Source organism: Sinocyclocheilus anshuiensis, unplaced genomic scaffold, assembly GCF_001515605.1.
Source record: "Sinocyclocheilus anshuiensis isolate Anshui unplaced genomic scaffold, SAMN03320099.WGS_v1.1 scaffold4, whole genome shotgun sequence".
Lineage (NCBI taxonomy): Eukaryota > Metazoa > Chordata > Actinopteri > Cypriniformes > Cyprinidae > Sinocyclocheilus > Sinocyclocheilus anshuiensis.
The window spans coordinates 1,864,145-1,881,549 of NW_015554075.1; the positions used below are offsets into that span (position 1 = coordinate 1,864,145).

At 37.4% G+C, this 17,405-nt stretch overlaps 1 protein-coding gene across 1 annotated transcript in view; it reads left to right on the forward strand.

The window, feature by feature from the left end:
- LOC107668962 (protein kinase C iota type) overlaps positions 1-16,454 on the forward strand; it is a 23,823-nt gene extending 7,369 nt beyond the window's left edge. The window contains exons 2-18 of the mRNA XM_016461040.1: positions 375-496; positions 4,241-4,330; positions 5,835-5,885; positions 6,023-6,108; positions 6,224-6,361; positions 6,642-6,699; positions 7,636-7,691; positions 9,334-9,510; positions 10,237-10,334; positions 10,575-10,661; positions 11,241-11,376; positions 12,493-12,580; positions 12,791-12,916; positions 13,005-13,084; positions 13,272-13,361; positions 14,953-15,068; positions 15,357-16,454. Of these exons, the coding sequence (XP_016316526.1) occupies positions 375-496; positions 4,241-4,330; positions 5,835-5,885; positions 6,023-6,108; positions 6,224-6,361; positions 6,642-6,699; positions 7,636-7,691; positions 9,334-9,510; positions 10,237-10,334; positions 10,575-10,661; positions 11,241-11,376; positions 12,493-12,580; positions 12,791-12,916; positions 13,005-13,084; positions 13,272-13,361; positions 14,953-15,068; positions 15,357-15,444 (1,687 nt within the window). The 3' untranslated portion in view covers positions 15,445-16,454. The remainder of the gene's footprint in view (positions 1-374; positions 497-4,240; positions 4,331-5,834; positions 5,886-6,022; positions 6,109-6,223; positions 6,362-6,641; positions 6,700-7,635; positions 7,692-9,333; positions 9,511-10,236; positions 10,335-10,574; positions 10,662-11,240; positions 11,377-12,492; positions 12,581-12,790; positions 12,917-13,004; positions 13,085-13,271; positions 13,362-14,952; positions 15,069-15,356) is intronic.
- The last annotated feature ends 951 nt before the right edge of the window (positions 16,455-17,405 follow it).

A 17,405-nucleotide genomic window follows, 5' to 3' on the forward strand; every position in this document is an offset into this window, starting at 1 on the left:
GAAACAAAGCGACGGCGAGTTGTGCGCCTTCACACTAGAGTTCACGGTACGTCAAATACAGGTGCGTTGCACATCCATTGAGATTAACTGAAAAATAGCACAGATCGCTTGACGGAGAGTAAAATTCTGAAGCTAAAGCACTCAGTCAGAGAGTGTTCGGCGAGTAAAAGTATATCTGTGCTAAACTTATACTTAGCCTCCAACTCACACACTGGCAAGCAAAATCTGAGAATGTATTAGCCATTGGCTAATATTAGACATCATTTAGTCGCCCAGAGTGAAGATTTAGTCGCATATGCGAGTGATTTACTCGCAATGTAGAGGGTTGTTATTGAAATAAACTCTTAATGAATGTCACCTTTTTTCTGTTTTAGGGACATCATGATCACACATTTCGATCCCTCCATCTCCTATGAGGGGCTGTGCAGTGAGGTGCGGGACATGTGCTCCATGGACAATGACCAGCTCTTCACCATGAAATGGATTGATGAAGAAGGTTCGTCTTTTGTGTGTCATTTGTGTTTCTTTACTCTCTCTGGCGTTATTTACATATGTCCATCTGTCCCTGGTGATCCGATCGCAAGCAGTCAGCCGAGAAAATTGCCATTTATAGCAAAAAAATGTATAAACGATATAATGTTTCATATCGTTCGGTATCGATAATTATTGACATTTTTTATAACCTTTTTTAAAACAAAAAGCAATAGAATTTTTTTTTTTATTTAACCACTGTATTTTTAAATTAACACATTTATTGAGACAAACAACAAATATTTTTTGTTTTAACTATCAAACACAAAATAAAAATTAAAAAAATGTTAATTAAAAATGTAACTAATGTTTTATTTGCAGATTAAATAGGTTTTAAGGAAACTTTTGTCTTGTCTCCTTAGGCCACAGGAGGGCGCAATGAGCAAAATAATGCAGCACATTTAAATTGTCAACTCAAGGAAGTAACTCTATAAAAACGTGCATAACGTCTAAATTAACTCATAAAAATCAAATATATAATTTCGTAAATTGCATAAACAATTATGAACAAAACAGCATCATGTATTTATGCATTGCTTAATCTAAAGAGCCGAAGCGCCATTCACACAGATTGCATTTAAAAACATATGAGACGCAGTGAAAAGGAATAAACCTCCACAAATTCGTGACGTGTTTTCTAAAAGTTTAAACTGTTTTAACTTTGCATGACTTTCTATATATCTCTTCTGTGAGACGTGAGTGCAGCAGTCATATTTGTCCATCTAAAAATGCGCTGAATATGCGTTCTGTGTGAATGGCTTGGTTTCGGTTTTAACCTTTATCAAGATCTTCTCCGCATTGAGCTTCTATATTTCTCTAATATTTTGAATGCATAACAGCAGCGGCGCATCTCGTGGGCTAGACTAACAAAACATTAAAATGCAACAACGGCACTTACATCATCACCGCATCTCGTGCGCCCTGATGCACACCTAGCATTCAAATGCAAATGTTTATTTTAAATTCAATTAATATTCATTATTTATTCACAATATCCTCATCACAGGCAGGCACAACACTCATTTCAGCATGCGTTCGTGTTCGTGTGTGCTGTCAGCGTCACTCATAGCACGTGCCTATATCGTGCACTATATCGAACATTTTTTCTATCGATATCGAAGAAGGTGTACCGTTGATAAATATCGATACCGTTTTATCGCCCAGGCCTAGGTTCTACTGTCTTTTGTCGCGTCGCACCACTCGTGTCTGGTGTAGACGGTGTTTTTAATGGGTTATATTATAGACCTGCATGTTTTTAATGTTTTTATGAAATATCTGTATTGACTGCATGATCATATCATCGTATTATTTACTGCCATGCGAGTAGGGATGCAACGATTATAGATTTTGTTGGTACGATTATTGTCTGAGGAATAACCACGGTTTCACGATTATGACGATTATTATGTATTTATTCATTTCACAAAATTATTAATGTATAATCACATGGACACTCTTTAGATAATAAAGTGTTATTTATTGCTGCCTTTAGAAAGAGAAAAAACACAGTAATCAATAATACAGCACAAAATAATAATAATAAAGACAAACAAATGTCTATCTCTCCAATTGGAATTAAAAAGGTGACCTCTGCTCTGTAAACATCCATGTCAGTATTTCCCTTTTGAAAATAACTAATGAAAATAGATCACAAAAGTATTTAGTGTTTTCAGTTTGTACATTCTTTACATTTCTTTTGGACCTGAGGCAGAAAACTGGAAACATGGTGAAAAAAAAATCTTGTTGGTTTTTGACTTATGCATAATACTATAAAAGGGATTATAGATAACAATGTTAATAAGTATTATTAATATAGGACAATTAACTTTATTTATCCCAAAGGGGAAATTATTAATAATGAGGGGAATAAACTGAACTATCATTGTAATCAACTGTCATCCATTCGTATTAATTTTAATAATTTTTATAATAATTCATATGATTTTACATGTGGCCTGAGAAAATCATGTCTGTTATTTTGGTTTGTGAGATCGGAGATCGCGCTGCGCACACATACAAACATTCAGGAGGACACAAACTTGTTGTGAACCCTGCCCTGTGACTTTTATTAATAAAATAGCTTAGATACTGAATTGCTACATATTCATCAGCAAGGAGAGGGTAAAATCACTGTTTAAGTAACTAAACTCACATGTTTGTAGAGAGATGCGCTGACGCAGGTTCACACACACACATTTCTCTCTCCCTCTCTCTCGATCGAATAATTAATTAAAGTAGCTAAATGTTATAATTAATTCAAATAAATGTGACACACTATTTCATCTGTCTGATCTGAAGTGGGCAGAATACTGAGCTAACGAGTCGTAGCTTCACGTCAGTCTTGCCTTCACGTCGTGCATTAAAATAGTTTAAAGCCGTGTATTTGCTCTTTAGCAGCAGTTTTTACGGCAATATTTAAATGACACCCTGGTCATTCTTGGTTCTATCGACTTCAGGCATTTCTCTGGTGGAAATAAAGGATCGCTGTTTGGTTCCTCTGTCATAGTTCATCTAGTGTGTGTAGTAGCCTCCGTGTCTCTGATAACCACCGCATTTTAAGCTGGTGCACCGCTAGTGTAACTTTGTTTTCGTTTTGCGCACGTTGCAACTGTTCCGTTCGGTGCAACAGAATCACTCGGTATAGCGGAGGCTTTACTATTAATTAACCGTGACATTTTAAAGCGCGGTTAATTGTGAAACCGGTTAATCGCTGTACCCTACATGCGAGCCACAAATTAAAGCATTGCGAGCCGCGCAATGAGAAACACTGTGCTAGTCACATCAGCGTTTACATTATAAATGCAGTATGGTCATTTTCATTTCTGACTACCTCCATTTGTGGTTCGAGTGATGACAACATTTTTTTGGACTCTGTTTGAAACTATATTTAGTGCTGTCCACCTGTGATCAGATCCCCTGCTAATACCAGGTTAAAATGTGGCCTCTCATTCTGTTCCTCTAACTGTCACCGTAGCAACAAGCTTCCCCCTGCCATTCTACTGAAACGTCTGCTTCATTTGCACCAGAATTTTATATATTTGAACCCACTTTTGGTAGATTGCATTAGAGTCTCAAAATTACCCTGGACTCCACTGGCAGGAATAAAATGGATGGATTTTTCATGAGGAATAAAGTGAATATGAATGCAGCGCACAGCAGGGAGCAGGTTTTACTCTGGAAAGATTGACTGTGTGCGATGATTAACTGCTGCATTAGTCATGCGAGATGGGAAATGGTGATGGGAGAACGTTAATTTAAATACCAAAATATCACCATTCCACGCTGAGCCCAGAGTCACACTGCTCATTAGCATAGCTGATCTGAGAGGGTCGTCATGGCGAGAAGTTAATCCCATCTGTCTGCATAAGCTTTGGCATCGATGCCTGCCGTCACTCATTGCCTCCGCTGTGATGTCTACACAAGCGGTGACTGTCGGTGCCACAGGCTGCTCTTTAGATGCAACAGGATTGACGTCAACTTCGGACATCACCACAGACCCTGTTACTAATTCATGGTGAAAAACAGGTTTTTGCATTATGCTCTCCCAAAATCGGTAGAATCACAAGCAAGGGCTTGTTTCTTGTCTCTTTCTCAGTCGTGCTTTGTTTCTCTCACTCTCTCTGTTTCTCTTTGCAGTGACAGATATGTCGCTTATGCTGATGTCTTGGTAGCGTTTTCTAGTGAGTGTTCACTGTGCTTGTCATTGTAGGGGATCCGTGCACCGTTTCTTCTCAGCTGGAGCTGGAGGAGGCCTTACGTCTCTATGAACTCAACAAAGACTCGGAGCTCATTATTCACGGTATGCTGGGATTTGGCTTTTGATGTCAGTGGGCTACGTATGATTTTGTGCTCTGTATCATTCTATAGATTCTTGAAAGAATTATGACAGATGAGGCCTTACACCATGTCTTAAGCAGGTGTGACGTGAAAAAGCGACAAACAGGGTCCTATGAAATACTTTTTAGTTTTTTCCAAATTCTGTTAATAAGCAAAAAGGGATGTCTAATCAATTTAATTAATAAAACTTTTACAATTTAATAATTTATTAAAATGTTAATGACAGTAGTGGCTTGTGAATTATTTATTTCAGAAATTCAGTGTTGTTGTTTTGAAATTTCTGCATTGATTTTTGATTTAATACAAATTTAGTAACAAAAACAGTCGTAATCAAATGAATGTATAAAACATATTTAAAATTGTAATGAAATTAAATAAAATTGGACTAATACCTCATTTTTTAGTAAGCAATGTGCTGCAGACAGGTTTGATGTTTAAATTGTGATTTTTCTTAAAAATAATGTTTTAATATGAGAGGTACATTCTACTGTACATTAGTAATATATTTCTCTCCTTAATTTCTTCAAAGTGAACTAAACTTTTATTGTGGAGGGTTGTAATGAAGACCTTTACATTTCTGTGTTTATCTGACAATAGTTTTTATGGTGAAATGCTTACGAGGTGAACTCTAAGAGCAGCGCTGGAGATGTTCACGTGGAGTGTCCTTATATAGAGACAACAGACGCTGAAAAGGCCACATGCACCACACATGCTTGAGTGTATGTAGTAGACAAAAACAGCTCATTCACACGAAGACAGACAGACCTGCAGAACAAACAAACTTCTTATTTAAATAGAACATTTTTGCTGTTTAATGGTCACAGACACTAATCCACATTGCTGGCCACCTGGTTCCCATTTCAGTGGTGTTACGCTGGTTCAAAATTGTGTACCTTTAAACATCAAATATCTTCTGACTGGCTCTGATTGTGTCACATTGCACAGCAGTTTTACATTCAGCTTGTAGCTGGAAACCTGTCACATCAGACACTGCCTTAAGAGTCATAACAGCCATGTCCTTTGAAGCATGACATGTGACATGCAGTGTAGCAGGCCCCTACTAATGTGTTCAGACCAAGCTCCACATTTTGATGTTCTGGCTTGGCTACATGTATTTATTTATTTATAACACACCCTACCGCATTATACAGGTCCTTAGATTATTAATGTACAGGAGAGATAGGATTCAGGGGATTGATTGACAGAGATACATTGTTCTGCCTGCTGTGTGAGTTAATTAGTCATGCTGAGGAGGAGACGTCTGGCCACAAGGGCTTTCAGAAAAATACCCCAACCGACTGTCCGTCAATAGCCACTCTCCACACCAGCTGACCTCACAGGCCTGGACAGACTCTGTTTCTTGACCCCAAAGTCCTTATCCGCTGTCAAATGAGGAGAGGTCACAGAGAGGTCGTTCTGGAAATGTTTGTCAGTGCTTTTTTTCCACAGTCTCTTTCTCTCCACAGTGTTTCCTTGTATCCCTGAGAAGCCTGGCATGCCCTGTCCTGGAGAAGACAGTATGTGCATTTTGTCATTTATGGTCATTTAGATCATAATGTTTTTTTTTTTTGCACTTTATATTGCTGGAAAGCATGCATTGGGTTATAATGATGGTAATTAGTAGGTTTAATTCATGCCTTAATGTTGTACTCAGAGTCCATATACCGTCGCGGAGCTCGGCGCTGGAGGAAACTCTACTATGCCAGTGGACATGCGTTTCAGGCCAAACGTTTTAACAGGGTACAAACATGCTCTTTTTTTATTTCTGAAACAGGCTATGTTACTTAATTTGTCTGAATTGTATGCACATGCCGTCAGTTTAGTTTATTGTTCCTGTGTTTTCTGTTGTGTACAGCGTGCTCATTGTGCCATCTGCACAGATCGTATCTGGGGCCTGGGCAGGCAGGGATACAAGTGCATAAACTGTAAACTGCTGGTCCATAAGAAATGCCATAAATTGGTCACAGTGGAGTGTGGTAGACAGGTAATACAGGTGAGACATTAGTAAGTCCACATGGAATCTGCATGCTCCTTTCACTTTTTTTTTTGTGAAGTAAATTTAAATATAAAATAGATTAGACATTCTTAATGGTAGCTAAATGTCTAACCAGATATGCCAGATATAAAAAAAAAAAAAATAGACATGCAAGGAATGGCAAACTTTAAACGTTCAGTTTTTTTGTATAGACCTTCATGTTGGACATGCATTTTCTGCTAATAACACTATGAATTTCAATCTGTCTTTATTTTTGACCTTCGTACAATTTTTCTAGGACCCGATGATTGGAAGAATCGATCCAGGGTCCACTCCATCAGAGCACGCTGATCAAGGTACTATAGACTCTCATCTATTTTTGTCCAGCGCTTCACATGCATTTGTCATTATATATCTATCAAGTGTGTTTATTACATTTTCCTTACTTCTTTGGGCTTGAATAGCAGACTAATACTCGTATAAAATCAATTTTCAGGAAAGAATGTCCTTTTGAGATTTTCAATTAAACTTGCAATCAGTTTTCAAAAAGAATTTTCTTTTAAGGCTTTCCATCTGAGTTTAAATGATTCTGCCTGGGGTCACATAATAATCAACCTTCTGTACCTTGCTCAGACTTTTGAAAAATCTATTTCAGAATTTCAATGTTTTTTTTAAGTTTAATCAGGTATACATTTCTGAACCTGAATTGAAAAAATTCCCTAAATCCCATGATAACTTTGTAACTACATAAACATTCTACCCAGAGGTCCATTTACAAAAATCTAAAGTCAAGCAGATAAACTCGCCATGTGTTTTGTTAGCAAAGTCACTAACTTAAAAGTAACTTGTAATGCAGAGGTGTTAATCAGTGTTCATCTGAGTTATTGCATTCATTAAGTGACTAAATTGATTCACTAAGATCTATAGTGGCTCATTGATGCCACTGATTTTCATCTTTAAATGACTGGATGGGCTAAGCCGATGCTTCCCTTTAGTAATTAGGCATGTGCTTGCACTGAAACAGATTGATGCAGTGAGCAGCCTACAGACGTGAGTCTTCTCACAAGATTAAGCTTGTTTGTTGGAATTAATGACATGAACAGCTCATGGCTTTAGTTACAGTGCTGGTCAGATAAATTTCAATCCCCGTTTTTTCAAAGTGCTTTATTTATCAAAGTGCCTGGTTTGGTTTAGAGGCTTGTGAATTAGTTTTTTGTAAGTATATTAATGAATAATGCCCACAGGCCGCTGAGTGATGATGACTTTCCCTGTTTCTCTTTGTTGTTTCCTAGTTCTAGACAAAAAGAACTCAACGGAAAGTATCAATCATGAGGGAGAGGAGCATGAGGTAAGACATGCTTTGGCCTTGTTTACTCCTGGTTTTAACATCCATCTCAGTTGATCCATTCACAAGTGGTAAATGCTGCTTCTCACGAACTCCATCTCTGCAAGCGCTGTGAGCTTAAGTCGCTTTTAATGTGCATTGAAAACGTGACAAGCCAGCCATCTTCCCTTTTTGTTTATAAATCTGTTGTCAACAAAAGAGAAGCTTTACGGTCTCCCTGCAGTTTTATGCCAGAATAAAATCTCTATAGTTTAAAGTTTGAAAGCAAAGTAGGACAGACAACCATAAATATGAGTATTGTAATTTTACTGTTCTGTACAATAAAATAATAATGATTATTATTATTTCATAATCATTTTTTACAGTACTATAGTATTATTGCAATAGTAATTTATTACTTTTTACTAGTAATTTTACTATTTATTACTTATTACCAGTCAAATATTACTTTGAATAATACCGATAGTTGTTGATGTTATTATTTTATAGTTGTATTGAATGGGTGAAAAGGGTGTTCTTTTTTATCTTTAGCTGGTCACTTGCATGTTTGATGATCTCTCAGATGCTACAGGGCAGATAAGCATTTACACTACAAATGCAATGAACACAAATGTGTTTTTTTAATGCGGTATAAACAATCAGACAATTAGCAATTTCCACTTTTTGATCCAGTTGGTCAAAATAAATGTTAGTACCAGGTGTAAATAGCACCATTATGAATGTTTCGTTTGATTACATGAGCTTTCAGCAGTCCATTCCCAGACAGATGATCAGGCTGAAGTTGTCACTCAGGGAAAGGGATGGGGGTGTGCACAAGGTTCATTCGGGCTGTATTGATTTCCTTTAGTGGAGCTAATAAAGTAACCTTCTATCAGGGTCATTAGAATCTGATTAAGGGCACATGCTCCTGGAAATCATACAGAGGGAAAGGACAGGGAAGAGATATAAACCAGAGAGAGGAGATTGATTATTTATATACATATTAGGACTGTCAAGCGATGAACATTTTTAATCTAATTGATTACATGATGTGCTGATTAATTAATTGCAGATTAACTTTAATAATTAAGAATAAGCTTTCCATTGATGCATGATTTGTTAGGATCTGACAATATTTGGCTGTAATATAACTATTTGAAAATCTAGAATCTGAGGGTGCAAAAAAATCTAAATATTGAGAAAATCACCTTTAAAGTTGTCCAAATGAAGTCCTTAGCAATGCATATTACTAATCAAAAATGAAGTTTTGATATATTTACAGCAGGAAATGTACAAAATATCTTCATGGAACATGACCTTTACTTAATATCCTAATGATTTTTGGCATAAAAGAAAAATGTCATAATGAATGTCAAAATCATTTTGTCCCATACAATGTATTGTTGGCTATTGCTACAAATATGCCTGTGCAACTTAAGACTGGTTTTGTGGTCCAGGGTCACATATGATCTTGCTAAACTGTCACATGATATAAATATAAGACAAAACCCCTACAGGGGCATTGTTTGCCCTCATATCTGGAATTTTAGGGGCATATAACAGCATTTAAATTGGCTACATCACGCAACGTGTATATAAATGTGTATATAAATATAAATAAATAAAAGATGTTGGTGGTTTAATATTCTCTTTGTCCATCCTTCAGGCTGTGGGCAGTCGAGACTCAGGGAAGGCTGTGTCCAGTTTGGGGCTAAAAGACTTTGACCTGCTCCGAGTGATTGGCAGGGGCAGCTACGCCAAGGTCCTGCTGGTTCGTCTCAAAAAGACAGACCGCATCTACGCCATGAAGGTGGTGAAGAAGGAGCTGGTGAACGATGACGAGGTGACATTTCACATTTCATACATTGGGAATGTGCAAAGTTGCCACTGATATATTATTATATAAATTCATTATATAAATCAGATTGCATCCATACCAAGTTCAAATGAACCACATCCCAGACTACCTTGTCACACCCAACTCTGTGCTCCAGGTTGAAAGCATTCTTGACACTTCACAGCTTGAAATATTTCTTGTCACACTAAATTACTGAACAACTCAATAATTTGAGCTATTTGAGTCTTGACTGCAGAATAAAACAAGCAAAGAGTGGCTCTAATTTTTCCAGGATGTGTTGAAGTACACATACAGATGACTAGATGTTGATGAAGTGGGCATTTAACGTTGATTAGATGCACTTAAGCCTTGTGTGATGAATTGACAGCAGCAGCCGATGGTCAATAATGGCAGCTGCGCTCTACTGGCCCCGCAGTGCTTCTTTAAGTGAGTCTCACGGTCAGAGGTATTTTTACCCGGCTGTCAATGAAAGGTCCTAGTTTTTCACTCTATCTGTCCATTGTGAGTCTCCTCACATCCTTGGGAAGACCTGGTGCCCCCATCTTTTAAACCTTTATCAGTTTTCAGCCTTGTGAGGCGATTCTACTCGATACAGTCCTGAATGTCCTTCCAAATGTTTCCCCTACTGACAGAAAGAATGCTCTGCTTTTCAATGGGAGATTGATTTTTGTGTGTATGTGTGTGTTTGTTCTTCTCTTTCTTGTTTTTCAGGATATTGACTGGGTTCAAACAGAAAAGCATGTGTTTGAGCAGGCTTCCAACCATCCCTTCCTGGTGGGACTTCACTCCTGCTTCCAGACAGAGAGCAGGTCTGTCCATACTCACACTTTTTATGCAAACATACAAGTATAAGACATAGTGACAACGAATAACTGGCTTGAAAATTGTTTTTTATAAATAAATAAGAGTGACAGTTCCATCAACATCCTCCTCAAAATGCTCTTATATAGGTCCTCAGGCCATTCTTATTGTTGAGCCCTTCAGTTTAGTGTGAACTGTTTTGTTTGTCTGGTGAGGTCTGATGATTATTTAATGCTTTTCTTTCACAGGCTATTCTTTGTAATCGAATATGTGAATGGAGGGGATCTAATGTTCCACATGCAGCGACAGAGAAAACTTCCGGAAGAGCATGCCAGGTATGAGGATGTGAGCTGTCTATCAGTAACATGGTTCAGTGTTAATGAACAGCCTGAGCAGGGTTGGAATTGACTTCAGTCTGAATGATAGAGTAGGGGTACTCTGATTCGAGTCCAGTCTCTTCCTGCTTCCAGACATTGAGCAGGTCTGTCCATACTCACTCTTTTTATGCAAACATACAAGTATAAGACGTAGTGACAAGGAATAACTGGTATAAAAAATTAAAGTGATGCTCTTATATTGGTCTTCAGGCCATTCTTATTGTTGAGCCCTTCAGTTTAGTGTAAACTGTTTTGTTTGTCTGGTGAGGGCTAATGATTATTTAATGCTTGTCTTTCACAGGCTATTCTTTGTAATCGAATATGTGAATGGAGGGGATCTAATGTTCCACATGCAGCGACAGAGAAAACTTCCGGAAGAGCATGCCAGGTATGAGGATGTGAGCTGTCTATCAGTAACATGGTTCAGTGTTAATGAACAGCCTGAGCAGGGTTGGAGTTGACTTCAGTCTGAATGACCACAGGAACAGAAACACTAATGAGGTCACTAACTGTTTCTCTTGTTCTTTCTACTGGCAGGTTTTACTCAGCAGAGATCAGTCTTGCCTTGAACTACCTCCATGAGCGTGGCATCATTTACAGGGATCTGAAGCTGGACAATGTTCTGCTGGAGTCAGAGGGACACATCAAACTCACTGATTACGGCATGTGTAAGGTACATCTGAAGATGTTCATTGTCTCAATTGATTAAGTGCCATTTTGATTAAGCCATATCTGCTGACAAGAATATAGTTGAATATCATACAAACATTTGCCTATCATTCAACCCCAAATTTGGCTTTATCATTGAAACATTTGAGTAGTAGCAACTTTACACGGCCGTTTGCTCTAATGTTAAACTAGATAAATGTGCTTTATTAGGTGCACTTTATTATATATGCAAGAGTTTGTGTGGAGTGTGGAAGCTACTTTTATTTATATAAGCACACAATATCAACAAGATGTTGTGCTTTCGTAAAATAAAGAGAACAAATAGAACACCCTTTCTGCCATCTTGGTCTTCGCGTGCTGGACTGTGGCGAAACTCAGCATATAGGCTACTTGAGCTGAGAAATATATCTACAAAAAGCTTGATATTTTGCCCAACACATGGTCAATACTTTCGCCGGTGTTTTGCGGCAAGTTATTTGTGCACTTGAGTGCAAAGAGGCTATATATTAAAGGCTACTTATGGTTTAGTTCCCCACCCCCCAGCATATATTTAATTAATTTAAATAATATAAATGTGTGATTAGTCGACTAGAAAAATCTTAAGTCGTGGGCAGCCCTAATATCAAGTTTGCCTCTGTTATATTTATCTCATATTCACAGTGTACTATATGTAAAATCAACATTACCTGCTTTTAATTTGTGAAAATAATTCCCAGTGCACACAAACATTCCATGTTGCTAAATGCACTGCTGGTTACAGTTTTTACATCCATTTTATTTATTTTTATCTGTTTCTGTATTTGTGTAAAATACTATAATAGGAATTCTTAATCATGATGTATATGACTCTGTTTTAAAAATGACTTTTCAAATTTTCCTTCATTTCTTCACTTTATTTTTTTATGATTATTTTAGTAAATATTATGTAAAATAAATAACTTAATTGCAGAAATTATGCATGTGTTATTTTATTTACTACCATTAATATTGTGAGATATCTGATAGAAATCCCATGTATGTAGTCTCTAAAATATAGCCACTAGCTATAAAAAAAAATTGATCAGTAGTCATATTGTGTGCCTGAGTGTTTCTTTGGTTTCAATATTCATCTCTTATGCAGGAGGGACTGAGACCAGGAGACACAACCAGCACTTTCTGTGGAACCCCCAATTACATTGCACCTGAGATTCTGAGAGGAGAAGACTACGGTAAGCACAGTTCACACACAGACAAACCTCTTCACAAAGACTTTCAGTTGGCAACTATGTGCGCTAGTGCACAGTGCTTAATCCATTTATTGCTATTAGTGTCTACTTCATGACTTTCTACCATTTGAGTTTATGTCAGTGCTAAGCTTCCCATTTTAGAGGCTCCGGATGGTACATGTGCAACTTTGTGTGTGCATGTTTTCTTTACAGGTTTTAGTGTGGACTGGTGGGCACTGGGCGTCCTTATGTTTGAGATGATGGCTGGGAGGTCACCCTTTGACATAGTAGGCAGCTCTGATAACCCAGACCAAAACACAGAAGATTATCTTTTCCAAGGTACATGACAACAAGCATACGTGTTTCAAAAATTTTTTTCAATGTCTCTCAGTATATCCCATTCATTTGTTCTCTTCCTCATTTGCAGTAATTTTGGAGAAGCAGATCAGAATTCCCAGATCGTTATCGGTTAAAGCTGCTAGCGTGCTAAAGGGATTCCTCAACAAGGTAAAGCAGACCAGACAGATCAATGTTAATATCCTTATGTCACGTGGACCTGTTATAGAGCTGTCATAATTATTGTTCCAAACCCCTTTCGTACACTCTAAACACTCTCTACTCTCTTTGTTTTTCTGTTTTGGTCTCTTTGCTGTCTTGTTTCTTCTCACTGATTTCTTTTTCACTTTTTTTGTAGGAGCCAAAGGAACGCCTCGGATGTCACCCTCAGACAGGCTTTGCAGACATCACGGCCCATCCTTTTTTCCGAAATGTAGACTGGGATCTTGTGAGTCACCGCTATCTCTGTTTCCTTTATCTGACTTATTGGATGTTTTGACTCGAGCCCGCAGCGGAAGCATGAGTCATTTGCTGTAGCCTGACGCTAGTGAAACTAAACAGAGGACTTACTGGAGCCTGAAGAACTATTTAGTGCTGTTTATGACCTTGAGTAACCATCCATTTGATTACTCATTCATGTAATTTGATGTTAGCACTATTACCACTTCAAATATTATTTCAGGAATGTCAGCTTTAACAATAGTCAATATTTACACCTGTATTTTTTTCCACACCTGCTGTTTTTTTTTTTTATATATATATTTGTTTCCCACAGGTTTTTGTTAGTCTTTAGGGTGTGGTCCTACAATATTACTAGCTTATTATTATCTTCATCATCAATAAGACCGTAATATACAGCATTAAGGTTTGAAATGGCATAAAAGTGACTAAATGATTATAAAATGTTCTTTTTTTTTGTAAACCATTCCTTTAAATTTTTCTGCATTTCCTGATTTAAATAATCATTGAATAGCAATCTACATATTTTTACACATTCATTTTATGAATTCTTATCAAATACTAATGATCTAAATAATCTAGCAGACGAGAAGTGACCCTTTTGGTGGTACATGGTTGTATCATGACATGAACTATCATGTGTAAGGCCAGTGATTTAATGAAGGTGATAAGGTGTCAAATCATTGATTTTTCTGGTCTGAGGTTGTGACAGTGAACTGTATCATGTGTGAGGCAGGTTTAAATGATGTCAAACCAGCAGACGAGACTCAGACGAACACAGTGACCTCTTGTCCCTGTTTGGTCTGGGTGAACACACACACACACACACACACACACAAAGTGGTGGTCAGGCAGTTTGAAGGGCTCAGATTACACTTTCTACTCAGACAGGATGCAGTGCCCGAGTCGGCCTGCAGGGGGAGCAGATCCTAACCTTGCAGCCCTGAGAAGGCCAAACTAATAGCAGCACTGAACATCTTTATTGAAGCTGAGATTGGTCTTCAGTGGTTTTTGGAGAAAACAAGAAAATAAACTTGCTGACCCTAAACGTTTGAACGGTGGTATATGTTACAAAAGATGTCTGTTTTGAATAACTGCTGTTCTTTTTAACTTTTTATTCCTCAAAGAATCCCGAAAAAAAAAATATCAAGGGTCCCAAAAAATATTAAGCAGCACAACTGTTTTCAATATTGACATATTAGAACATATCAACATATTAGAATGATTTCTTAAGGATCATGTGACACTGAAGACTGTAGTAATTTCTGAGGAAAATTCAGCTTTGCCATCACAGGAATACATTATATGTAAAGTATATTAAAACAGAAAGCTGTTATTTTAAATTGCAATAATATTTCACAATATTACTGTTTTTACTGTATTTTTATCAAATAAATGCAGTCTTGATGAGCACAAGACTTTTTTAATAAAATTTTTAATAGTACTCTTTCTATTCTTTTAAAACCAATGCCATATGTAATTACTGGTTAGTATTTAATATGAGCACTGCGTGCTGAAGTGTGAGACTGCTTTATGACACAGTCGTAGTCGTTAATTGACTCATGTGAACTGTATTTCAGATGGAGCAGAAGCAAGTGGTTCCGCCCTTCAAGCCCAACATCTCCGGCGAGTTTGGGTTGGATAACTTTGATGCCCAGTTCACCAATGAGCCCATTCAACTCACGCCTGACGATGAGTGAGTGTCTGTTCATGTGTATCTGTCTGTCACGCCACAAGCTTTCTGAATCAGACCTCAGGCACCATTAATCTGCTTCAGATCTTTACCACAGCAATGCAGGTTTCATCAGGAAGTAATGTCAAATTTACAACCCCTGATGACACATTATACAGAGTTCCCTCGTTTCCATATATCCCTGTTTTCCAGGAATATGTTTTACAGCCTGAGCTATATTTGAAAGCCGTAATGAGTTAAATGTGCCGTAGCAGTTAATACTGATTGATTGTGTCTTTGTCTCCCTCCCAGTGATGCTGTAAAGAAGATCGACCAGTCTGAGTTTGAGGGCTTTGAGTACATCAACCCTCTGCTGATGTCTGCGGAGGAGTGTGTGTGAACGGCCTGCCTGTTTCTGTTACGTGCATATCATCGCTGCCTTTATTTGCATGGTCGCAAACAATCAGAAAGGAAACAACAACCTGACTTCATTTTGTTGGGACCAGATGAATCATTAACTTTGCCAAACCTCTCACTTTCTGCCATTTGTAACCACTAGTCCTTAAGTCTATTTTTTCTCGTTTATTTTTGTATCATGTAAATCAGCACTGATGAAATTTATCGGTGCCTTTGTGCGTCAACCAACGTAGTTGGAATGCCAGTTTTGGGTTACTGAACACTCTGCAAACTAAAGGAAAAGAATGACTGTGATGGTACGCAGGACCTCCTAATGCTTATGATGTCTGATACACATTTTATTTGTATATATTAAAGAGAATCCATTGAGCATATATAGTAAGCCATTTTTAAACTCTATACCACATGGGATATTCTTGAAGACTTTCTGATTATCTGTTCTGCCTCTCCTCAGAAAAAAAAAAGTGTAGCGTAAGGAAGAAAAACTTTATACTTTGTTTTATTGTTATTTTTTATTTAAGAATACTGTCATCTACATAGAATGTGCACAATGTATTGAATCAAGAAGTTGTTTTACGATGATTGGGCATGTGGCCTCGCTTTAGATGGAAGTGGGTATCAAACTTGTAAGAATGGAGCAGGGAACACTAATGAACACTGTTGTAAATACTGACAAACTGTGAATGGAGAAGTTTTCTGTATAGAGAGGGGAAGGAGGGAGAAAATAGACGTGAAATACAACAGCTTTCTTCAACGCAGGACCAAAATAAAACAGTTCCTGTCAGTGCTCTCCATAGAGATGAGGGAAAAGTATGTTTTTACTCTTCAGCAGCTGCATGTGTAAAGTACTTCTCACTTTTTTCTTTATTTCTTGCTTTTTGTGTTAAATGTGATACATTGTCTTTCTGGTTATGATATTCCGTTTATATACTTTTTACACTGAGCATCAATGCACGCGAGTTTGTTGTTTCTCATTACAGTCACGGAAAAGCTTTTTTGTGTGTGTGTTAATTTTGTCCCTTTGGGGGATTTCTAGTCAGATCAGATGCATGATGTACTAAGGGGCCCTGGATTGTGTTTACCCTTCACGGCCCCATCAATGGCACCCAGCTCTTCGGGTGGAGCGTTTTGAAAACAGATCATGTCTGGACGCATTATTGTTTGTTTGTGTGTTACACTGAAAGGACCATTGACAATAATGACCAAATGATGACATTAAACACAGCATCACCCTCTCTCGTTCCTCACCATGCACGTATCAACTCGCTTATATTTTCACAGATGTTCACACTGGTTTTGAGCTGCGAGGAGCTCGTTAGCAACCCGGCGTTATAAATGATTTGCTTAAAAAAGTAAACGATGTGCTAATGTGCTTTAAAGAAGCATCAGGGGGCTGAAGTGGACCCGTTTTGTTCTTTGGATGTTCTGTATATTAATAAGCACACTGAAAAACACTATCAACTGACTGGAATAAACTACCACTTTTTGGTAACACCTAATTAAAGTATTTAAGGAAAACTCAACATCTCTCAAGTGTCAAAGCAGTTTGTTTTGTTGTGATTGGATAAAATTCATATCTAACTATTTGTAATGAATTTCCTGTGCAAAAAGTATTGCATAAAATTAATAACTTCTTAAAAACATTGGTGTTTTATTTGATGAAACATCTGTTCAATAAAACAATGAGAGAGAATTTTTTTTTTTGTAACAGCAGTATTACAATGATTAAGAAAGTGAACATTTGTCATCTTGAGCTAGTTCATTATGTATACAGTATATCTTGTTTCATATTTAACGTCAGTACCAATCTCGCAAGTGACATAATACGCATTTATAGACTAAACAAATGAAGTTCCTACATCAATTATACACCATTGCTGTAAATTCCTTTGGGCTTGAACAGTCTGCATCAAATAATAATCTTTCTATCTGATATGTTAAAAA